Genomic DNA, 24555 nt, shown 5'->3' on the forward strand with positions numbered 1-24555 from the left:
AATAATTTGCAGTGAAATTGATGCATCGGAGAGGCAGCCCTATTCTTTTGCTTCCAAACCGACTGAAGGAACTAATATTTCTACCGATGGTTACAGAGTGATGAGTTTGAATCCTAGTTTTCCGTCAGACAGTTTACACAATTCTTTGTAGTTTTTAATGGTTGCTGTGAGAAACTGACAAGGACATTTTTGTGCTTTAATTCATTCATGTTTTTCGCTAATTACAATACGCTCCTTATTATTTTTAAATGTAAATAACTTCAAAGTTGTGAGTAAAATATCTGAGTGAAACTTCTCAATTGATAAAATATGATGATGAAATAATAAATAATTATTTCCAACAGATTTTTACTACCTTTTCCATTTAAGAGTTTGCAATATGATTTTATTGATCACCTCAGGGTAATAACAAGCCGTTCTTCTGGTGATATTGGCCTCCTGAAATTAGTTTCTTCTTTGTAAAGATGTCTCTCTAGCTTTCGTAGTAGGGAATCAAATGTCTCTTTAGTCATTCGTAGGTAGTTAAAAATTTATCCTTGTACTTCCGAACGTCACGGTAGAGACGATTAAACTCACCACGAGTGCCTCTAGACTGGTTAAATTCATGTACCCATGTACGAGTCAAGATCCTAGGATCATCCATCTTTATTGCAAAACTTTCCATTAAATACATTCTTCTCGATAACTTTGATAATGCCATCTTACATAAAGCGAAACGTGGCAGACAAATGATTAGCAGCACACCGCACAGCGTACTGGTGTGAACACTTGTGCTGCTTGCTGCACACGACCCTCACCAAGCAGCAATGTCACCCTGCTTACTGCCCAGCTTGCTGCGTGCGGTGTGAACGTACCCTGAGTGCAGTGAACTGGCCGGCTGAGAATAGCCTGTGACTCGTGCTACCCGGCAACTTCTGCTGTACAGTACTATTTTAATTTTTTCCTCCTTTGAATATTCATCGCCCCCAAATCGCCCCTTAGTTATTTATTGGCCCCCTGATAACCAAAATCGCCCCCAGGTTGGGAACCACTGGTTTGGAATAACCAAGCGAGATGTTCAATAAATTTCCAATTTTTTTGAAAGCATTCAAGAAAAGGCTAGGAAAACAACATATAGGGAACCTGCCACCTGGGAGACTGCCCTAAATGCAGATCAGTATTGATTGGCCGAGCTCGATAGCTGCAGTCGCTTAAGTGCGGCCAGTATCCAGTATTCGGGAGATAATAGGTTCGAAACCCACTGTCGGCAGCCCTAAAATTGTTTTCCGTGGTTTCCCATTTTCACACCAGGCAAATGCTGGGGCTGTACCTTAATTAAGGCCACGGCCGCTTCCTTTCCACTCCCAGGCCTTTCCTGTCCCATCGTCGCCATAAGACCTATCTGTGTCGGTGCGACGTAAAGCAAGTAGCAAAAAAACGATTGATTGATTGATTGATTGATTGATTGATTGATTGATTGATTGATTGATTGATCGATCGATCGATATTAGACTACATATGTTTTTGCCTCCCCAAACTCTGCCTATCTCCTACACTGGCCTCCAAACCTAAATGAATGATCATCCAGCTACTCCTTATTCTGGTCGAATTTACGCAAATCTTTCTCCTCTCACCAGCTTGGTTTAGAATCTCTTCATCTGTGATCTGATATACCCATATTTTTCTGGGAGACTACTTTCCAGAGAAATCCACTTTCTCTTTCTATTTGTAGCATTTATTGCCCATATATCCAGTTCGGCTCTTGTTTGAAAGTTTATGTCAGCGTAGCGGTCTTCGGTTCAGACGACCCTGCGTTCGATTTACGGCTGGATCAGGGTGTTTCAACCGCACCTGTTTAATTTCTCTAGCTCGGGGGAAGGGTAAAATCTACCACAGAGACAAGCAATAGTGAATGCATCCCTCCATATGGGATTGGCGACAACAATTACATCCGGCCATAAAACTGGGCTTAATCCACAAACAGTGCGATTCTAAGTAGTCCCATGAAGCAGAAGAAGAAGATAGTCCATATATCATATCCATCCCATTTCACGCCCGTATCAACTTTAAGACAATTAGGTTTGATAATAAGAATTTTAGCTATAGGGTTTCCTAAATTATCATTTTTTCATCTTTTAACACATGCATTATTTAAGGCCCTTTAGGTATTATTTGAGGAATAAAGAAATATTAAAGTATTTAATTATTTTAGTATGACATACTAATGTTATGAATTAACATCTAATACGCACACCGAGGTTTGATATAGGCGGATTTTCTCTCTTAAGGAAAACCCTCCTTGTATTAATCTGCATTTTTATATTGTTCTTGCTTCCACTATTGATGGCTTATTTACTGTCCAAGTAGTAATATTCATATACTTCTTTAAAAATTTCCTAACTTGATGTTTCTTGCAGCACCTTGCCATTCGACTTCATTCTAGTAGGCCTAATGATTTTAACGTTGTCAAAAATAATACATATGGTTTTCCGTGGTTTCCCATTTTCACACCAGGCAAATGCTGGGGTTGTACCTTAATTAAGGCCACGGCCGCTTCCTTCCCAGTCCTAGCCCTTTCCTGTCCCATCATCGCCATAAGACCTATCTGTGTCGGTGCGACATAAAGCAACTAGCAAAAAAAAAAAAAAAAAAACTACATAAGCTTTCTTCGTCAGTTTCCCAGTTCTACGCGGAAGAAAGATTAAAACTGCGAAAATATGGGCTGTGATCATAGAAATAGTTATGTAAATTTTGATAAACATAGTTTCCGAATCTCATGTAAATTGTATCACATCCTTCAAATAAAACGTTGACAGCCTACTGCACAATCTAATACTGTCTCGTACGCACAATATGTGTTAATCAATACAATGTTCCGTTTCTCTTATCGGGTGGTTGTTAATGAGAAGTCTTATCTGTCACGTCGTTCATGTTCATGATGAAGTTAGATTAGTCAGTCAGTCAGTGGATCTTGATAGCTTGTGCGTGACGTACAATTACTGCACATCATGGTGCAGAGAAGACCTACACAGTAAGCTTGTCATCCTGTATATCTTCATTCAATGATCGATTTATTTATATTGTATCACTAACCACTTTATATCATATTAATATCTACGTTATACTCTATTTTTGTTTTGTTTTCTCGTATATCTTTAACATGTAAATATTGTCATTCCGATAAGGAAAAGCATAGAAATTAATACACGTCATCGGATGACACTTCATTATGTAAGTAAAAATACGTAGTATACACGTATGTACCACTAAATTGGTCGATAGAATAAGTTGAACGCCATTTAATATAAATGATTTTTATAATACATTTTATAATTCCAACTATTATTTGTGTCCATTACTACATTACACATTATAATTAGATCTCAGCAGTGTTATATAGGCTACCCATTTTACATATTATCAGAATTTCTAGTGCCCTGTTGCAGAAAAGCCAATCAAAATTTGATCAGAGCTTCACTACGATCAGCGTGGGCTTGACTGGCAATCATTATATTTGAGTTGCAGAAACAGCAATCAGTGTTTGATCGATGATTAGTCTTCCATCACATTTGACCACCAAATTCATGCTGATCAAGCACCAATCTGTGCCTACAGTCCTTAAACTCAAGGGTGCTATTCCTTCAATTAGAGGGGTGAGAGGGGGCCTTCACCCCTGACGTTTTGGGGAAAATTAAAATTCTATTCCCTTTTAGTCGCATAAAACATTTTATACAAACCATGTTGTCTTATAACCTAATTATCTTTCCTTTAATTTGTAACTGGTTTGACTTTAGCAAAATATAATTTTTTGGTGTTTATTTTCAAAATTCACGTTTTTAATGACGTTATTACTGATCATTTGTAAATTATCAAAGTACATCTATTTTAATTGTAATGCGTGTGTAATTGTGCCTCTGGTGAAAGTGTTATTGTACAGTATTAATCGAAATCTAAAAAGAAAACCTATTATTGTCACAGTTAAGTTGGTAAACTGTCAACCTTGACTTCTCTGCCCAAATTTGCTCAGAGAGCAACTTACGACATTTTAGATATTTTTAAAACATTTTGGTTTCTACCCTTACCTCTCTATACCCCTCCAGACGAGTGTTTAGTTTATAAGTCACTGAGAGCTTGGCAAACCTATCCACTAGATCAGGGCCTCTCAGGGTGCATGCGCCAGTGTATTGCACGGCGCAAGGTGCAGGAGACGACTTCACTAGTTTAACCAGAGTGCAAACTCCTACTCCTCTTTCCCTACATCTGTCTCATGCGTTCGGACTGTCTCCGCCTTCTTCACCTTCTCCACTGATTCTCCTCTCACTGCGAAATGTTTATGTGCCGTGAGCGGACACACACTGTTGTATGGGACAATGTTACAGGTGTTAAAATACTCTTCTTTCAATTTGGTTTGAGCAAACAATTTATCTTCTCTAGTCCTTCTTTTCCTTTTTCTTTGCAATTATACCAGTAGTGTCTGTCTGACAGCAATTCTGAGAGCGTACTTTAAATTACAATCATAAATACTCGCACCGAATCTAGTTTTCGTACAAGTTAAAACAGAAAAAGCTACCTTTCACATATGCATGTCGAACCAAACACTGAAATAAAATTAGCTGCTTCTCGATGCAGCTTAGGAAAATCTTCCTTCTACAAATTCTCGTAGAATTCGAGCAAGGCCTTTGTATTGAAAAATAGATCTTTTAATGATCACGTAATTATTGTCCCACAGATTAAGTATTTGGCCTTATCGTCACGACTGAGAAAAAATACGAAAGTTCCCAGTTCGATTGAAATGAACTTTCGACAGTCTTTGCTTTCTTCGAAACAGGTTGCTCCATTATTATGTTATTGTCTTGCACTTATCTATTTCACTTATAAACAGGCCGTCTATCACCGAACGCTTCGTCGCTCTCAGCGCACTACACCATCCGAGTCAAGCCGAGTTGAGACGCGTCGGACCGATGCACAGTGCACAGAGCATCTGCGCCTCGGTTTGCACGCGTGAGATGTTGGGCGTTTGAGAGGCTCTGCACTAGATACTGAGCTGTAGACGTGACGGTGGGTAGTATCTGCATGCGTTCTGGCCGGGCAGACCAAGGCCCTAATGAGCTGGTGTGCCTCGGATTTCTTCAGTTATCAATTAGCCTATTGAAATTATCGGCGTTATTAATTTTGTGTTATTGTTACTTATCGACTTTTTTGCATTGTTTAAATTAATCTTCTTCCTAAATTTATTTGGATTTTTTCACGATCTGACTACCTGAAAAACCCAAATGTTTATAATGAAATGAAACTATCCCGCCTGATGGTCGTGATCCTTAAGGCGTCAAGTCTTTAACGGTTAGCCGGTTCGAGTCCCGCTGGTGAAAAACATTTTCGCTATCAAAATGTTGACCAACAGGGCACGAAAGGTGGTGTCATACAATTTATAATCAATAGATTGCGTGCCAAGAAATTGGATTCGATTCCAAATCTCTCCGCAGTTTCCATATGGAATGAGAGCATATACGCTGTTAATGGCCATTCATCCGTCGCATGGAGACATCAAACTGTGAGCAGACAACTTGGTATCTATTCGATAGGAGCACGCTATGCGCCAACACCGGGTTTCACCCTCTCCCTACCTCAATACTGTCGTCTCACATCCATACGCACAAGCCGTTATGAGCGTCAAATGGAAAGTCGTGCACGAGGCGAAGCGAACATGTCCTCGGATACTCCCAGCACTAAACGCCGCACACTAAATAAATAGCACTAAACTATGAGTCGCGATTATGTGACGTATATCACGGGTGGCCATTGAATGGGAATTCCATTCATTGGGCTGACAAATGGCCGGAATCAGTTGATTATTACTCAGTTTCTAATAATTTAAAGGCAAGAAGTATGAGACTATACGAGGCCACATAACTAGTTCAACTAGAGTATAGTGGAGGCGTTTAGTAAATTCACGCTAAGGACAACATTGTTCAGACTAGTGACACAAATAAATACCTCCACTGTCACGAATTAATAGGGGCAAGATACATGTTGGTCCGCCTCTGTGGTGTAGTGGTTAGCGTGATTAGCTGCCACCCCCGGAGGCCCGGGTTCGATTCCCGGCTCTGCCACGAAATTTGAAAAGTGGTATGAGGGCTGGAACGGGGTCCACTCAGCCTCAGGAAGTCAACTGAGTAGAGGTGGGTTCAATTCCCACCTCAGCTATCCTGGAAGTGGTTTTTCCGTGGTTTCCCACTTCTCCTCCAGGCGAATGCCGGGATGGTACCTAACTTAAGGCCACGGCCGCTTCCTTCCCTCTTCCTTGCCTATCTCTTCCAGTCATCCCATCCCTCCACAAGGCCCCTGTTCAGTATAGCAGGTGAGGCCGCCTGGGCGAGGTACTGATCATTCTCCCCAGTTGTATCCCCAACCAAGTGTCTGAAACTCCAGGACACTGCCCTTGAGGCGGTAGAGGTGGGATCCCTCGCTGAGTCCGAGGGAGAAGCCGAACCTGGAGGGTAAACAGATGATGATGTTGATGAAGATACATGTTGTCCCAGACTAAATAACAATGTTAACGTCTAGGACAAAAGTAACAAATAAAAATCTTAGAAACTACAATTTAGAGATCGGGTATAATTTGTAAGCAGGCGTAATTGTAATATTTAAGGCATTAATAGATAAATTGTCCGCCTCTGTGGTGTAGTGGTTAGTGGGATTAGCTGCCACCCGCGGAGGCCCGGGTTCGATTCCCGGCTCTGCCACGAAATTTGAAAACTGGTACCAGGGGTGGAACGGGGTCCACTCAGCCTCGGGAGGTCAACTGAGTAGAGGTGTGTTCGATTCCCACCTCAGTCATCCTGCAAGTGGTTTTCCGTGGTTTCCCACTTCTCCAGGCAAACGGCGCGATGGTACCTAACTTAAGGCTACGGCTGCTTCCTTCCCTCTTCTTTGTCTATCCTTTCCCATCGCCCCATCCTCCGACAAGGCCCTTGTTCTGCATTGCAGGTGAGGCCGCTTGGGCGAGGTACTGGTCATCCTCCCCAGTTGTATCCCCGATCCAGAGTTTGAAGCTCCGGGACACTGCCCTTGAGGCGGTAGAGGTGGGATCCCTCGCTGAGTCCAAGAGAAAAGCCAATCCTGGAGGGTAAGCAGATTAAGAAAGAAAGAATAGATAGCCTAAATTAATTGTAACAAAATTATGCATGAGTCAAAAAATTTGGATTGCAATAAATGATTGCTCTCCCCCAGAGCGTCCGTCGCTGAGGCGGCGGCGCGTCGGGTTCCGTGGTTCAAATCCCGGTCACTCCATGTGAGATTTGGGGGCCGCCTGGATGAGGCGGTAAAGGCGTGCTCGGTTCGCCCGGAAGGACGTGGGTTCAAATCCCCGTCAGGAAGTCGTAAAATTTAAGAAACTAGATTTCCACTTCTGCATGTGCATATGGCCCTGAGGTTCACTCAGCCTACACCAAAAATGAGTATCAGGTTAATTCCTGGGGGCAAAGGCGGCCGGGCGTAGAGCCAACCACTCTACCCCATCACGTGCCGAGGTTACGAATGGTGGAAGCTTTTACATTCCACCCCTCCAAGGGCCTTCATGGCCTGTACGGAGAAGACTTTGCTTTGCTTTGCGTTGCTTTGCTTTGTGAGATTTGTGCTGGACAAAGCGGAGGCGGGACAGGTTTTTCTCCGGATACTCTGGTTTTCCCTGTCACATTTCATTCCAGCAACACTCTCGAATATCATTTAATCATTCATTAACCGTTCATTAATCCTTGCCCCAGAGGAGTGTGACAGGCTTCAGCAGCCGGCGCAATTCCTATCCTCGCCACTAGATGGGGGCTCCATTCATTTCATTGCCGACCCGGTCGAATGACTGGAAACAGGTTGTGGATTTTCATTATTCTCTCCCCAGTTCCTAGCGATCCGGAACTAGGGGATGGGAGTATTCTATACTATTCTAGTAAATTTACAGAGGCTTGCAGACTGAACGCTGAAAGTCATAACAGCCTATAATAAAGAGTATGTATGTATGTATGTATGTTTTTCTTTACAGTTATTCACAGCATGCCCTTTTTAAAACATTTTTACTAACCTACTTTTACTCACTGGCCATGACTCTGTAGCTAAAATATATTTAATTAAAACGCTTCTTTTTTTATTAAGTCATTCATAATGCTAAATGGCTAAATGGTTATCATGCTGGCCTTTGGTCGCAGGGGTCCTGGGTTCGATTCCCGGCCGGGTCGGAAATTTGAACCTTAAATGGTTAATTCTCTTGGATCGGGGACTGGGGGTTTATGATGACCCTAACCTCCCTGAAACTCACACACCACACATAACACTATCCTCCACCACAATAACACGCAGTTACCTACACATCGCAGGTGCCACCCATCCCAATATGAAGATAAAGTTGTCATTCAAGAGAACAAATTGGGGCTAATATTCTTTTACAGCTAAGGGAGTCAGAGAGTACAAGGGCTGCACCCCGCTAGAAATATCCACACGAAATTATTATTATAATTCATAATGAAATAATAAATGGTCAACGGTTTAATTTGTGGCATTGCATGGACATATGAGACTATCTAAAATGTTGAAACGATGAAAATGAGCTCTTCATTTTCCGTTTTGTCCTCAGTGATTTCCGACAAAAGAGAAGCGTTACGGAAATATTGCAAAGTTTGGGCTGGGAAGACTTAGGAGAAAGGAGACGAGCTGCTTGACTAAGTGGTATGTTCCCAGCTGTGAGTGGAGAGATGGTGTGGAATGACATTAGTAGTCGAATAAGTTTGAGTGGTGTTATTAAAAGTAGGAAAGATCCCAATATGAAGATAAAGTTGGCATTCAAGAGAACAAATTGGGGCTAATATTCTTTTACAGCTAAGGGAGTCAGGGAGTGGAATAATTTACCAAGGGAGATGTTCCATAAATTTACAAATTATTTGCAATTTTTTAAGAAAAGTTTAGGAAAACACCAGATAGGAAATCTGTCACCTGCGCGTCTGCCCTAAATGCAGATCAATTGACCCGTTAACATTGCGATGAAATTTGGCTTTAAATGTATATGTTGAGGAAGTTTGTCTATTACTCTAGAAAAAAAAATCGTCTGCCATTTTCTTAAGGCCCCTCAATCCCTTAAACACATGTTTAGGAATTTTATTCTAACACTCACTAATTTCACTCTCATGCGTTGCTTCCTTGGCCGGATGTATGTGTGTATGTACGTATGTATGTATGTATGTATGTATGTATGTATGTATGTATGTATGTATGTATGTATGTATGTATGTATGTAGAACCTATGAGATGAATCATGCGAAAACTCACACGACTGCTCCCACGCCGGAATCCAGAGAGCCGCGCCGCACGGTGATTTTATTTCTCAAAATGGCAGTACTGTTGCATTAGTCAATGACGTCATATCAATCCCAGACTCATGTTGCGAGATGCATTGGTTCTTCCTCTTAGAATGACATATCCGAGTGAGATGGCCATGCAGATGGAGATGGTGAATTCGAAACCCATCGTGGCAGCCCTAAAGATGGTTTTTCATAGTTTCCCATTTTCACACCAGCCAAATTTTGGGGCTGCACCTTGGGGTCACAGCAGCTTCCTTCCCAATCCTACCCTTCCCCACTTTTGCGTCGCTGAAAACCTTCAATGTGTTCGTGCGACGTTGGTTCGAGGACATTCCGTACCACTTGAGAGAGTGAGAAGTTTTACTAAGTAAAAAAGATATCCTAATGAATGTATTCATTTGTATCCATCGTTCTCTACTAGGGCAGAAGCCTCCGCACGGTGTGACCACTACTGATGTTAACCTTCCGACGGGCGCAACTGATCTGATTGGCACATGTGTTAATTATTATCTCGTATTCATCATTCGTGGGGACCTAGATACTTCCACCTTTCAGTAATTTCCTGTTCCCGCGTGACCTTCAAGCCCATATCGGCCATTACATCAGAATATTTTACTTTACTTACTACCGGGCGAGTTAGCCGTGCGGTCAGGGGCACGCGGCTGTGAGCTTGCATCCGGGAGATAGAGGGTTCGAATCTCACTGTCGGCAGCCCTGAAGATGGTTTTCCGTGGTTTCCCACTTTCACACCAGGCGAATGCTGGGGCTGTACCTTAATTAAGGCCACGGCCGCTTCCTTCCAACTCCTAGGCCTTTCCTATCCCGTCGTCGCCATAAGACCTACCTGTGTCAGTGCGACGTAAAGCAATTAGCAAAAAAATCTTTACTTACTTTACTTACTTGATACTGAAGTAGCAGTAGTTTATAAATATTCACAATAATAGTAATATTATCCATCTTTTATGCTCACTAGGCACACTGCGCCCGAACACGATGTATATTTCTATTGTATTGTTTTGTTTCAGTATTTATACTTAAGTCTGCCTCTGTGGTGTAGTGGTTAGTGTGATTAGCTGCCACCCCCGGAGGTCCGCGTTCGATTCCCGGCTCTGCCACGAAATTTGAAAAGTGGTACGAGGGCTGGAACGGGGTCCACTCAGCCTCGGGAGATCAACTGAGTAGAGGTGGGTTCGATTCCCACACCTCAGCCATCCTGGAAGTGGTTTTGCGTGGTTTCCCACTTATCCTCCAGGCAAATGCCGGGATGGTACCTAACTTAAGACCACGGCCGCTTCCTTCCCTCTTCCCCCTTCCAATCATCCCATCCCCCACCAAGGCCCCTCTCCAGCATAGCCGGTGAGGCCACCTGGGTGAGGTACTGGTCATTCTCCCCAGTTGTATACCCGACCTAGAGTCTGAAGCTCCAGAACACTGCCCTTGGGGCGGTAGAGGTGAGATCCCTCGCTGAGTCTGAGGGAAAAGCCAACCCTGGAAGGTAAGCAGATTAAAAAGAAGATTTATACCTTACAAAATCGACTTTCTTGTGATAATATTTACGTAAACGTAAGTGATAATGATAAGTATAGTTTAAAATAATATAGCAGTTTTCTTCAGCAAATGTTGTAAATTATTTTTGTACCTGTTTTCTAAAGTGTGTTTATCAGGCTCATTACGCCTGCTGGCGTGGAAGTGGAATTCCAGTTTGACATCAAGTGGTACGGTTGTCCTGGCGTAAATATTTGGGAATTACGGGAAAACCATTGGCAGGCCTAGGTGGTACGAAATGTCCTAAAAAGCCAAGTGGTACGAATGTCCGAACACCGCGACCTTAAGCCACTAACAAAAAAGGAAAAGGGGGAGAGTGATATTGAACACTTCCGCCGCGCGTGTTATTTAAAAAGAATTTCAAGTTTAAAACGTTCATATTTTTATAACGCTCACGGGCCCAGTTATGATTCCAAAACTATATTCTACGTCCCTTACGTCTTACCACACTTCTGAGAGACAGATGAAAGTTCGCCCACTCGGATAAATTATCCACCCACTTTCTGCCCACACATACACAACTTCTAAAGTGTAGTAGAGCCGCCTCTGCTTGGGTCCTAATGGATTACAGCTTGCAGTCAATAGTAAATATTGCTCGCTTAAAATGCGGTGCACCGCAATCGTATTGATGAATCAGCTGCGGTCTCATCAAGAGAATACGGGCGGATAAACGAGCTGATCATGCAGTATCTAACAATCAGATTTCATTGATTGATTTAAAACTGCAACTCATCCATCAAGGCTACATTATACATACATACATACATACATACATACATACATACATACATACATACATACATACATACATACATACATACATACATACATACATACATACATACATACATACATACATAATCATTATAGACTGTTATGCCTTTCAGCGTTCAGTATGCAAGCCTCTGTGAATTTACTAAACGTCGCCACAATCCTCGATTTGCAACTTGTGTTGTGGCCTCATTTAGTTCTATACCTCTTATCTTTAAATCGTTAGAAACTGAGTCTAACCATCGTCGTCTTGGTCTCCCTCTACTTCTCTTACCCTCCACAACAGACTCCATTATTCTCCTAGGTAACCTATCCTCCTCCATTCGCCTCACATGACCCCATCACCGAAGCTGGTTTATGCGTACAGCTTCATCCATCGAGTTCATTCCTAAATTAGCCTTTAGCTCCTCATTCCGAGTACCCTCCTGACATTGTTCCCACCTGTTTGTACCAGCAATCATTCTTGCTACTTTCATGTCTGTTACTTCTAACTTATGAATAAGATATCCTGAGTCCACCTACATTAGGCTACATTAGGGGATGAGAAATCTGTTGCGAGTTCGAACCACGAGATATTCAGCAGATTACATAATTATGTTGTATAATCGCAGCAGTGCTCAAAAGTAACTTGTATTAGTCGGACTGCGCGGCTCAAATGGTAGAGCGCTGGCCTTCCGAGTGGTAGTGGTGATTATCGTTTAAAGGAGAAGTACAGCTGGGTAACCATACTACATTAACAATAATCAGAGTTCAAAAAATTAAAGGGATCCGGCACTTCGAAAAATGAAGGTGTCGGCCCAACAAAGACAAGGGTCACGAAGGGCGTGAAAATGAAAGGATCCCTAGGCTTCGTAAACCTAATACAGTCGGGGTTGGAAATGATCCTAAGTTGGCCAAGAAAGGTCAGATAGGACAGATCAAAGTGAGGAGCCTGGTACAAGTAAATGGAAGCAATGCCAGCACTCAGCTAAAGACCCCGTGATCGCCAACCCACGCTTCCAAATTAAGAGCCCTGGGGCCCCTTTTAGTCGCCTCGTATGATAGGCAGGGGATACCGTGGGTATTATTCTACCACCCCCACCAACAGGGGGAGCTGACTTTCTGAGCCCAAATGTCGAGTCTTCATCTTGAAGGCTAGTTGGATCCCCAACAGTTCCATCGTCAGCTATAACAGAAAGCGTAGGTTTCAGTGAAGAGGCACACTCAGAAAATGGGGAGTGAGGTAGTTTCCCGTTGTTTTCCCCAATGAGTCATAAGGTGCTATTACATATCTATCCGTCCGACTCCGTAGCGTAACTGACAACGCTATTAGCTGCCGTCCTCGGAGGCCTGGGTTCGATTACCGGTACTACCAGAAATTTAACATTCGTAAGAGTGCTGGTAACTGGTTAAAATAGTACATGCAGCTCACCTCCACTGGGGTTGTGCCTAAAAAGAACTTCACTACCTCTTTACTGTCTGTTAGCTTCTTATTGTTAGAGCCGGCCCCGTGGTGTAGGGTTAGCGTGCCTGCCTTTTACCCGGAGGGAGGCAGTTTCTAAAAAGTAACTATGATCGGTGGAAAACGGTAAATAAAAATGTAAACAGACTCTGGGATGGGTTTAAAGAAATTGTTGAGGAATGCGAAAACAGGTTTGTACCTTTAAGGGTGGTAAGGAATGGTAAAGACCCACCTTATTATAATAGAGAAATAAAGAGACTAACAAGGAGGTGCAGACTGGAAAGAAATAGAGTTAGAAATGGCTGTGGAAGTAAGGAGAAATTGAAGGAACTTACTAGAAAATTGAATCTAGCAAAGAAGGCAGCTAAGGATAACATGATGGCAAGCATAATTGGCAGTCATACAAATTTTAGTGAAAAATGGAAGGGTATGTATAGGTATTTTAAGGCAGAGACAGGTTCCAAGAAGGACATTCCAGGAATAATTAATGAACAAGGGGAGTGTGTATGTGAGGATCTTCAAATGGCAGAAGTATTCAGTCAGCAGTATGTAAAGATTGTTGGTTACAAGGATAATGTCGAGATAGAGGAAGAGACTAAGGCCAAAGAAGTAATAAAATTTACATATGATAACAATGACATTTACAATAAGATACAAAAGTTGAAAACTAGAAAAGCGGCTGGAATTGATCAGATTTCTGGGGATATACTAAAGACAATGGGTTGGAATGTAGTACCATATCTGAAGTACTTATTTGATTATTGTTTGGTCGAAGGAGCTATACCAGATGAATGGAGAGTTGCTATAGTAGCCCCTGTGTATAAAGGAAAGGATGATAGACATAAAGCTGAAAATTACAGGCCAGTATGTTTGACATGCATTGTAGGTAAGCTTTGGGAAGGCATTCTTTCTGATTATATTAGACATGTTTGTGAAATTAATAACTGGTTAGATAGAAGGCAATTCGGTTTTAGGAAAGGTTATTCCACTGAAGCTCAACTTGTAGGATTCCAGCAAGATATAGCAGATATCTTGGATTCTGCAGGTCAAATGGACTGTATCGCGATTGACATGTCTAAAGCATTTGATAGGGTGGATCATGGGAGACTACTGGCAAAAATGAGTGCAATTGGACTAGACAAAAGAGTGACTGAATGGGTTGCTATATTTCTAGAAAATAGATCTCAGAAAGTTAGAGTAGGTGAAGCTTTGTCTGACCCTGTAATAGTTGAGAGGGGAGTTCCTCAGGGCAGTGTTATCGGACCTTTATGTTTTCTTATATATATAAATTATATGAGTAAAGGAGTGGAATCGGAGGTAAGGCTTTTTGCGGATGATGTTATTCTCTATAGAGTGATAAATAAGTTACAAGATTGTGAGCAACTGCAACGTGACCTCGAAAATGTTGTGAGATGGACAGCAGGCAATGGTATGTTGATAAACGGGGCTAAAAGTCAGGTTGTGAGTTTCACAAATAGGAAAAGTCCTCTCAGTTTTAATTACTGCGTTGATGGGGTGAAAGTTCCTTTTGGGGATCATTGTAAGTATCTAGGTGTTAATATAAGGAAAGATCTTCACTGGGGTAATCACATAAATGGGATTGTAAATAAAGGGTACCGATCTCTACACATGGTTATGAGGGTGTTTAGGGGTTGTAGTAAGGATGTAAAGGAGAGGGCATATAAGTCTCTGGTAAGACCCCAACTAGAGTATGGTTCCAGTGTATGGGACCCTCACCAGGATTACCTGATTCAAGAACTGGAAAAAATCCAAAGAAAAGCAGCTCGATTTGTTCTGGGTGATTTCCGACAAAAGAGTAGCGTTACAAAAATGTTGCAATGTTTGTGTTGGGAAGAATTGAGAGAAAGAAGAAGAGCTGCTCGACTAAGTGGTATGTTCCGAGCTGTCAGCGGAGGGATGGCGTGGAATGACATTAGTAGACGAATAGGTTTGAATGGCGTTTTATAAAAGTAGGAAAGATCACGATATGAAGATAAAGTTGGAATTCAAGAGGACAAACTGGGGCAAATATGCATTTATAGGAAGGGGAGTTAGAGATTGGAATAACTTACCAAGGGAGATGTTCAATAAATTTCCAATTTCTTTGAAATCATTTAGGAAAAGGCTAGGAAAGCAACAGATAGGGAATCTGCCACCTGGGCGACTGCCCTAAATGCAGATCAGTATTGATTGATTGATTGATTGATTGATTGATTGGCCTCGGGTTCGATTCCCGGCCAGGTCAGGGATTTTTACCTGGACCTGAGGGCTGGTTCGAGGTCCACTCAGCCTACGTGATAAGAATTCAGGAGCTATCTGACGGTGAGATAGCGGTCTCCGTCTAGAAAGCCAAGAATAACGGCCTAGAGGGTTCGTCGTTCTGACCACACGACACCTCGTAATCTGCAGGCCTTCCGTCTGAGCAGCGGTCGCTTGGTAGGCTAAGGCCCTTCAAGGGCTGTAGTGCCATGGGGTTTGGTTTGATTCGGTAGTTTCTTAGTGTGCAGTCAAATACTTTATGGTTTTAATTGTATAATCTCACTGTAGTTATTTTTAATTGTAATAAATGCGAAACATTGTTCCTTTGGTGAAAGTTTTATTGTACAGCATTGGATCAAAATCTTAAAAAAAAAAAAAAAAAATATTGCCACACTTAAACTGGTTAACTGTCAAACTTTATATCTCTGTCGAAATTCGCTGAGAGAGCATAAAAATCCTTACCCTTTAGTAGCTTTCCTTTTTCAGTCTTGATGTATATTACACCCCCCCCCCCCACCACCACCACCAACACCACCGTCCGCTATATCCCACAAACCCGGGTGCTGTTTGTTGTTTGTATTTTATTTTATTTGCCTCCGCACTTTTAATTCTCAATCGCCGCTACTGATTCACCAGCAGGTAATTCCGGAGAGAATTAAAAAAGGAAAGAGGCCGTCGGACTGGACAAAGCTGTTTTAGTAAACGTTTTAAATATCATCATCATCTGTTTACCCTCCAGGTTCGGTTTCTCCCTCGGACTCAGCGAGGGATCCCACCTCTACCGCCTCAAGGCCAGTGTCCTGGAGTTTCAGACACTTGGTCGGGGATACAACTGGGGAGAATGACCAGTACCTCGCCCAGGCGGCCTCACCTGCTATGCTGAACAGGGGCCTTGTGGAGGGATGGGATGACTGGAAGGGATAGGCAAGGAAGAGGGAAGGAAGCGGCCGTGGCCTTAAGTTAGGTACCATCTCGGCATTCGCCTGGAGGAGAAGTGGGTAACCACGGAAAACCACTTCCAGAATGGCTGAGGTGGGAATCGAACCCACCTCTACTCAGTTGACCTCCCGAGGCTGAGTGGACCCCGTTCCAGCCCTCATACCACTTTTCAAATTTCGTGGCAGAGCCGGGAATCGAACCTGGACCTCCGGGGGTGGCAGCTAATCACGCTAACCACTACACCACAGAGGCGGACAACGTTTTAAATATACAGACATATTAACTGCTGGCTTACCATCCGGAAAGCTGAGGTTCGAATCCCGGTCGATACTGGGTCGAAATTTTCATCTGAAGAATCACGTGGCGTTAGGAAGGGCATCCGGTCATAAATCCATGGTCAAAACCAAAATGAGCCTGGGTGGCTCTAGCAGCCACAGAAATAACTGTGATAAGCTGAGGAAAGTTTAAGAGAGGTAATTTTAATGTGATTTTTCTTTTTACTTAGCGGTTTTACGTCGCCCTAACGTATAGAGACTTTCGGCGTCGATGGACTGAAAAAGGGATACGTTGAAAAAAGTTAGCTTTCGTGGCTTTACAGAGCGACATTTGCCTGGTGAGAGAAAGAGAAATCAGAGAAAATCACCTTCATGACTACCGATGGCAGGGTTCAAACCTGCAATCTTCTAAATGCAAACTCACCGCTCAGCCAACTCACTCGGTTTAACAGTTCCACCTTCTATGGCCTTTGAAGCCGTTTTAAGTAACAATCTTGGCTTACATTGACTTGATAAATTAATGCAAACAGATACGAGCCCCTTCCATGGTAAACGACGCCAGTTACTTTTAATTCAAGAACCACAACAAAGCTGTCAGGCAACTGGGAGGTAAGCTCACCATCTAAACCGTGTGTCGGCATATAGATTGCTCAGTAAATGCTTTCCAACACGGTAACGCAACAGAACAAACTTGCGTTCCAAACCGATATTGCATTTCCTTATAATCCTGATAAGCCTTCCATCTTAATCTTCTTTTTCTTCTACCGCTTTTCTCACACTTGTGGGCTCGTAGGTGCGAACTGTGTCGCACATATTGATTTGGCCCTGTTTTATGGTCGGATACCCTTCGTGACGCTAATTTTATGTGGAGGGACGTAATCACTATTGCGTGTTTCTTTGGTGGTTGGCAGTGTGATTTCTTGTCTGAATATGAAGAATTGTCAAACACAAACACCCAGTCCCCCAGCCAGAAGAATTCTAATCAGACGTGATTAAAATCCTCAGCCCTGCAGGAAATTGAACCCGAAACCCTCTGAATCGAAGGCTTCGACGCTAACAATTTAGTCTATCTTAATAACCCCGCATAATTTACAATTATTTACCTTCTTAGCAGTGTGTGTCACATCATTCTTTTCGTTACTGATAACAACTAATATTGACTGTGGTTTCTATGAAATATTTCGCACTCACTTCTGGGAAGTTCTATGTTAGCACTTGTTTTCAAACCTCGGAGAAACTATCGCAATCCTAGAATTTAATTACCTTAGATTATCGGACACATTGTAACATAGCGCGCGTCAGGTAACTTGAGCTGCACACACCGCAGGATGTAAGTAGAGTTCAGTTCATAACGTCACAGATTGTTCAATGAGACGGCAAGGTAGATCAATTGTCTACAAATATTAGCACCCTGGTATTGTCTTTAATGAGATCCAGCATATGCAACAACAAACGCTAATTATTCAAACCAAAAGGCGCCAACAACTGCTGTAGAAAATCCTGTCAATACGACTTTTCTAGACAATAACGAAAATAAAGCTTCTTTTCACCCCCCCCCTCTCCCCTTCCCCTTAAATGTATTTTCTTAAAACAAAAATTTATATAATTTTATTTTTAAAGGAGATTCCAAATACCAATTTTCATGCCTGTAACATGTTAGGTTTTTGTGATATATTGTAGACTAGCTGTTACCCACGCCTTCGCTCGTGAGGATTTCGTAATTTGATAAAAATTACGTGTTCCTCGGAACTGCACTAAGACATTATCTGTAAGTCCCTAAAGTATAAAAACTCACCTAAAAAGTGAATTTCATTTACCCCAGAACCTCTTTGTAAACCACGTTGTGGCATTGCCTTTTGGGGCTAAGATGACCTGGCTACTGGCGTCCCTAGCACGGTAAATGTTCGCTTTAGAAATACATGTTACATCGGCCGCTGTACGTGTTACTTATTTCAGAATAGTCCGGCTCCATGGCTAAATGGTTAGCGTGCTGGCCTTTGGCCACAGGGGTCCCGAGTTCGATTCCCGGTAGGGTCGGGAATTTTAACCATCATTGGTTAATTTCGCTGGCACGAGGGCTGGGTGTATGTGTCATCTTCATCACGACGCGCAGGTCACCTACGGGAATCAAATCAAAAGACCTGCACCTGGCGAGCCGAACATGTCCTCGGACACTCCCGGCACTAAAAACATATGCCATTTCATTTGATTTCAGAGTATTTCCAGGATTTTCTTCACGAAATTTGGAAAACATACTTAACATACACATCTCGCCACTCGTTAGTGGTTTTCCTTCTTTATGTTTAATCACAGACTGGCCTGATTCACACATGGTTTACGATTACGGCACTTTCACACACACACACACACACACACACACACACACACACACACACACACACACACACACACACACACACACACACACACACACACACACACACACACACACACACACACACCGCACTGAAGTTTGCACATCGAACTAATTAAACAGTAGAAACGATAAACGTTGTGTATTATTTTTATTCACAATGACCTTAGAACTAGCAAACAAACTGGGCACATGCACTTCGGATCAGCAATCACTGAGCTGCTGGGCTCAACGAACGTACTGTCATGTCCTTTCCTTGAAAATGTTTAACATTTTTAGAGTAGTTTTGTTGTTATTATATACCATTCCAGTAATCTTAATTGTTTTAGCGTACCGGTAAGTCATGGCAGCTGCAACAACTTTTACCTCTTTGGTTTTTCATTGCACCGATTTAGACAGGTCTTTTGGTGACGATAGAATAGCACAGAGTTAGGACTGAGAAAGAAGCGACCGTAGACACAGACCTAGCATTTGGCTGGTGTGAACATAGAAAACTATGGAAAAATACTTTCAGAGCTGCTAACACTGGGGTTCGAACCCACCATCTTCTGTATGGAAGATCACAGCTACGTGAGACGAACCGCTTACCCTACACGATCGGTGAAGCTGCACAAAAGTGACATGGTTCCCTTCACAGGGGACAGATTTTAAACGTAAATTACTTGTCCTACCTCCGCTGGGTCTAAGACTTTAAAGTTCGGAGTTTTCTACTGGTAGTACTCGAAAATCAAAAGCAGCACAAATAGTAAAAGGTATGTACATTTTCCTTCTTTGGAGTGGGGGCGAGTAATCGAGACGCCCTCCATTTCGTAATTCAGATTTATTCTAACTAGAAGATCACCGGTCTACTTTTATTTTTCTCCTTTTTCTTGTTAGCCGTTTTAAAGATCGCATTAATAGCAAAGTTTTGTCAACGACGCAGGCCTAGGGAACGATTAGGACTACGAAGTACGTAGCCATGGGCAACAAATGTGACCACGGGAAAAGACGGAAAAACTATCTTCATGGCTGAAAACAGTCGGGTTCGAGCCCACCATCTCCAGGGTGCAAGTTTACAACTACTTGAACCGTTCAATCAGTCACCACTGATCTGCATTTGGGGCTGTCGCCGAGGTGGCAGATCCCCAATCAGTTGTTTACCTATATTTTCTTAAAAGATTTAAAATAAATTGGAACTTTATCGAACATCTCCCTTGGTATGTTATTCGCATTCGTAATTCCTCTTCCGTCCGCCTCTGTGTTGTAGCGGTTAGTGTGATTAGCTGCCACCCCCGGAGGCCCAGGTTCGATTCCCGGTTATGCCACGAAATTTGAAAAGTGGTACGAGTGCTGGAACGGGGTTCACTCAGCCTCGGGAGGTCAACTGAGTAGAGGTGGGTTCGATTCCCACCTCAGCCATCCTAGAAGTGGTTTTGCGTGGTTTCCACTTCTCCTCCAGGCAAATGCCGAGATGGTACCTAACTTAAGGCCATGGCCGCTTCCTTCCCTTTTCCTTGTCTATCCCTCCCAATCTCCCCATCCCTCGCAAGGCCCCTGTTCAACATAGCAGGTGAGGCCGCCTGGGCGGGATACTGGTCATCCTCCCCAGTTGTATCCCCGACCCAGAGTCTGAAGCTCCAGGACACTGCCCTTGAGGCGGTAGAGGTGGGATCCCTCGCTGAGTCGAGGGAAAAACCGACCCTGGAGGTTAAACAGATAAAGAAGCAGAAGAAGAAGAAGAAGAAGAAGAAGAAGAAGAAAATAAGAATAAAAAGAAGAAGAAGTCTTCCTATGAATCAATATTTGCCCCAGTTTGTACAACACTATCTGATATTTCCTACTTTAAAAACTCCATTCAAGGTTACTCGTCTAATAATATCATTTCACAACATCTCTGCATTGACAGCTCGGAACATACTGCTTAGTCGAGCAGCTTGTCTCCTTACTCCCAAATCTTCCCAGCCCAAGATTTGCAACATTTTTGTAACACTACTCGTTTGTCGGAAATCGCCCAGAATAAAGCGTGCTGCTTTTCTTTGGATATTTTCCACTTCTCAAATCAATCCTGGTGAGGGTCCCATACACTGGAACCATACTCGAATTGGTGCCTTACCAGCGACTTATACGCCTGTCCTTCACATCCTCTCCTTTTTAACCTGTTTACCCTCCAGGGTTGGTTTTTTCCTCCAACTCAGCGAGGGATCCCACTTCTTCCGCCTCAGGGGCAGTGTCCTGGAGCGTGCGACTTTGAGTCCGGGGATAAAACTGGGGAGGAGGACCAGTACCTCTCCCAGGTGGCCTCACCTGCTATGCTGATCAGGGGCCTTGTCGGGGGGTGGGAAGATTGAAAAGGATAGGCAAGGAAGAGGGAAGGAATCGGCCGTGGCCTTAAGTTAGGTACCATCCCGGCATTTGCCTGGAGGAGAAGTGGGAAACTACGGAAAACCACTTCTATAATGGCCGAGGTGGGAATCGAACCCACCTCTACTCAGTTGACCTCCCGAGGCATAGTGGACCCCATTCCTGCCCTCGTACCACTCTTCAAATTTCGTGGCAGATCCTGGAATCGAATCCGGGCCTCAGGGGGGTGGCAGCTAATCACGCTAAGCACTACACCACAGAGGCGGACCCTTCACATCTTACCCAACCTAAATACTCCCATAAGCATACGAAGAGATCTCTAACATATATATATATATATATGCAATTCTGTTAATTCCGTTAATGTGATTACCCCAACGGCGATCTTTCCCTATATTAACACCTAAATACTTACAGCAATCTCCACAGCAATATCTACCTGCGGTAAAATGTGAGACTGTGATAGTTCAAATCAAATCAAATCAAATCAAATCAAATCAAATCAAATCAAATCAAATCAAATCAAATCAAATCAAATCAAATCAAATCAAATCAAATCAAATCAAATCAAATCAAAATCTCTTTATTTGCAAATGAGGTTTCTACCTCGGTAGCAAATGGTACACTAAAATACATTATTATTGTCAAGCACTAAATTTTAAATTAACAAGAGAAGAAGAAAATTTTCCTAGAATACAATATTATACAATTTACGTTAACAATTGTTTCTATTAAACACACAGCTCATCCTTAATAAATTTATATTGTTTACAAAATTCTACTTATAATATCTCTTGTACTTACAAACATAGTCAACTCATATACAGTATGTGGAATTACTTCAAATAATACTATACAACTGGTATAAGATTGAAATTTTCATTGCATTTATTTACTTTTTTTTTTACCCATTTTCGAACCTAAGTAGCATAACGACCTGCTGTGTCTTAACCAAAGCCCCTGTTGCCACCACTTTTCAGAGTTCCTGAAGGGCCTTCACAGCTACCGTAGCGGTCCCAGGGCCCTCGAAGTCCCCACTGTACTTCACATCTACAGGCAGTCCCCTACTTCGGCTGTCCAAACTCCATAGACCAGGGGATGGAATTAATTTATTCACACATTTTTTATTTACAATAAGCTGCACTGGTCGAATGCCCTCTAACATTTCATTTATTTTCTCTGTTGATGTTTATTCTCTTCTTGAATATCTGTACAGATTTTGGAAAAGGATCAAACACTATCTCCGATAAACTGTTCCACTCCTTCACGCCCTTCCCAATGAATGAAAATTTACCCCAAAAGCTTCTGCTAAAATTCCTTCTAATTTTATACTTGTGGTCAGTTCTGCCGATATACTTATTTTCCAACTGAAGCCTCTCACGGATTTCTCCCCATGCTTCTTCTCCTGTATAGGCTCTATATAATCCTATAAGACTAGTTTTCTCCCTTCTCTTACTTAAAGTTTCCCATCCAAGTTCCTTTAACATTTCTGATACAGTACTTTTTCTCCCGAAATCCCCTGTTACAAATATTGCTGCTATTCTCTGCACACTATCTATTTCTTTTATTAGGTATTCTTGGTGAGGATCCCAAACACTGTTTGCATATTCCAATAATGGACGAACCATACTTAAGTAACTTTTAATTTTAATTCTTTGTTGCATCCTTTAAGTAGCCTCATTATGACGTGTAACGATCTGTATGCTTTCCCAACAATGTCATCAACATGACCCTTCCAGTGCAAATTACTTTCAAATCTCACACCTAAGTATTTGCACGTGCAATCTTTTGGGATAACTACCTCATCCAAAGTATATTCAAATCCAGTTCTAAAGCTCCTGTTTGTAAATGTTATAACAGTTGATTTGCCTCCATTAACCTTCATATTATTTTCTTCAACCCATTGTTGGATACTCTCAAGGTCCCTTTGTAATTCTGAGCAATCCTCAATGTTATTTATTAACCTATAAACAATTATGTCATCTGCATACAATCTTATTTTTGGTGTTATATTGTTCCCTAAATCATTTGCGTATATTAAGAAAAGTAACGGACGGATTATACTACCCTGTGCAATTCCCTTCCAAACTTTCTCTCCCTGTGGTATATTATTTCCTACTTTGACTTTCTGAACCTACCCCTGTCATTTTGTTTTACTGTACATGCTACATTTTTAGTGATATGTTTTTACTTTGGTAATTTGATGTCCTGACAGTCCTATTCCCTCCAATTTCTTTAATAATATTCCATGTTAGTTTGGGAGGGAGGATTTACACAAGTAGTACAAGAACCGACTCGTCTCAATAACTTGCTAGATGTATTCTTGGTCAAACCATGGGATATTGTTCATAAAACTGAGGTAATTGAAGGAATAGGTGACCATAAGGCTGTAATAATCGATGTAGGACTCGTACCAAAAATGTGTAGTAAGAGTTTCCATAAACATCTCTACAGCAAATACGATACATTCCACAAGCAAAAATCCTATCGATGGCCTAGTTAGAATATCTCTTATCACCCAAAGTTCTTGTTATCCATTATTTCCCTTAAGCCTGGTTACGCCTCCCAGCCACACATGGATATGCAGTCCATCAGAACTAGGCCATCGATATGTCAAGTACGTCAATAGTAACTTGTTAAGAACTGTTATGATACTGTATTACTTATTTGATTTAGACTAATAACACTCTGTCGTTTCAGGTTACCTACCATGGTGGTGAAGGATAAGAAGGGCCGCAAGATGGTCGCTCCTGATGGTGGCTGGGGATGGGTGGTGGTACTGGCAGTTAGTGTCATCAATGTAAGTATTCAGTCTGATGAATTGTAGTAATTATAAAGCATTAAGCACTCAGTTTTCATGAATGTTTATTTGGACTATTGAATTCTCGGTTCTGCGACACATTTATTTCTTCATTGTCATTGTGTCTACCCCTGTAATTTTGTTTTATGTATTTTACATGCTAAATTTTTAGTGATATGTTTTTACTTTGGTAATTATTTTAATGTTCTGATGAGCACTTAATAAATAAATAAATAAATAAATAAATAAATACAAATTTCATGTCACGTTCAAACGCGGCATTATATCGTAGATAAATGAAATGTTCACCACAGATGTCAAGTGTCATACAGTACATGGCACATTTTGGGAAATGTTTATTTAATGAGCTGTACGACTTAATCTAATCTAGTCAGAGTTGGAATTAGTGAAATATGTAGGCAGTGTCGTGCGTTTCGTGAAGAAGGAGCCAGATCCATTCCATTCCATGAAAAGATTTTTTGTATTCT

The 24555-nt window shown here is 42.0% G+C and overlaps 1 protein-coding gene across 1 annotated transcript in view; it reads left to right on the forward strand.

Moving 5' to 3' along the window:
* The first annotated feature begins 2957 nt into the window (after nt 1–2957).
* The window catches only part of LOC136858593 (monocarboxylate transporter 9), a 97919-nt gene continuing 76321 nt past the window's right edge, over nt 2958–24555 (forward strand). Inside the window, exons 1-2 of the mRNA XM_067138266.2 lie at nt 2958–3010; nt 23968–24067. Coding sequence (XP_066994367.1) covers nt 2988–3010; nt 23968–24067 — 123 coding nt within the window. The 5' untranslated portion in view covers nt 2958–2987. The remainder of the gene's footprint in view (nt 3011–23967; nt 24068–24555) is intronic.

Source organism: Anabrus simplex, chromosome 1, assembly GCF_040414725.1.
Source record: "Anabrus simplex isolate iqAnaSimp1 chromosome 1, ASM4041472v1, whole genome shotgun sequence".
In the NCBI taxonomy this organism is placed as follows: Eukaryota; Metazoa; Arthropoda; class Insecta; order Orthoptera; family Tettigoniidae; genus Anabrus; species Anabrus simplex.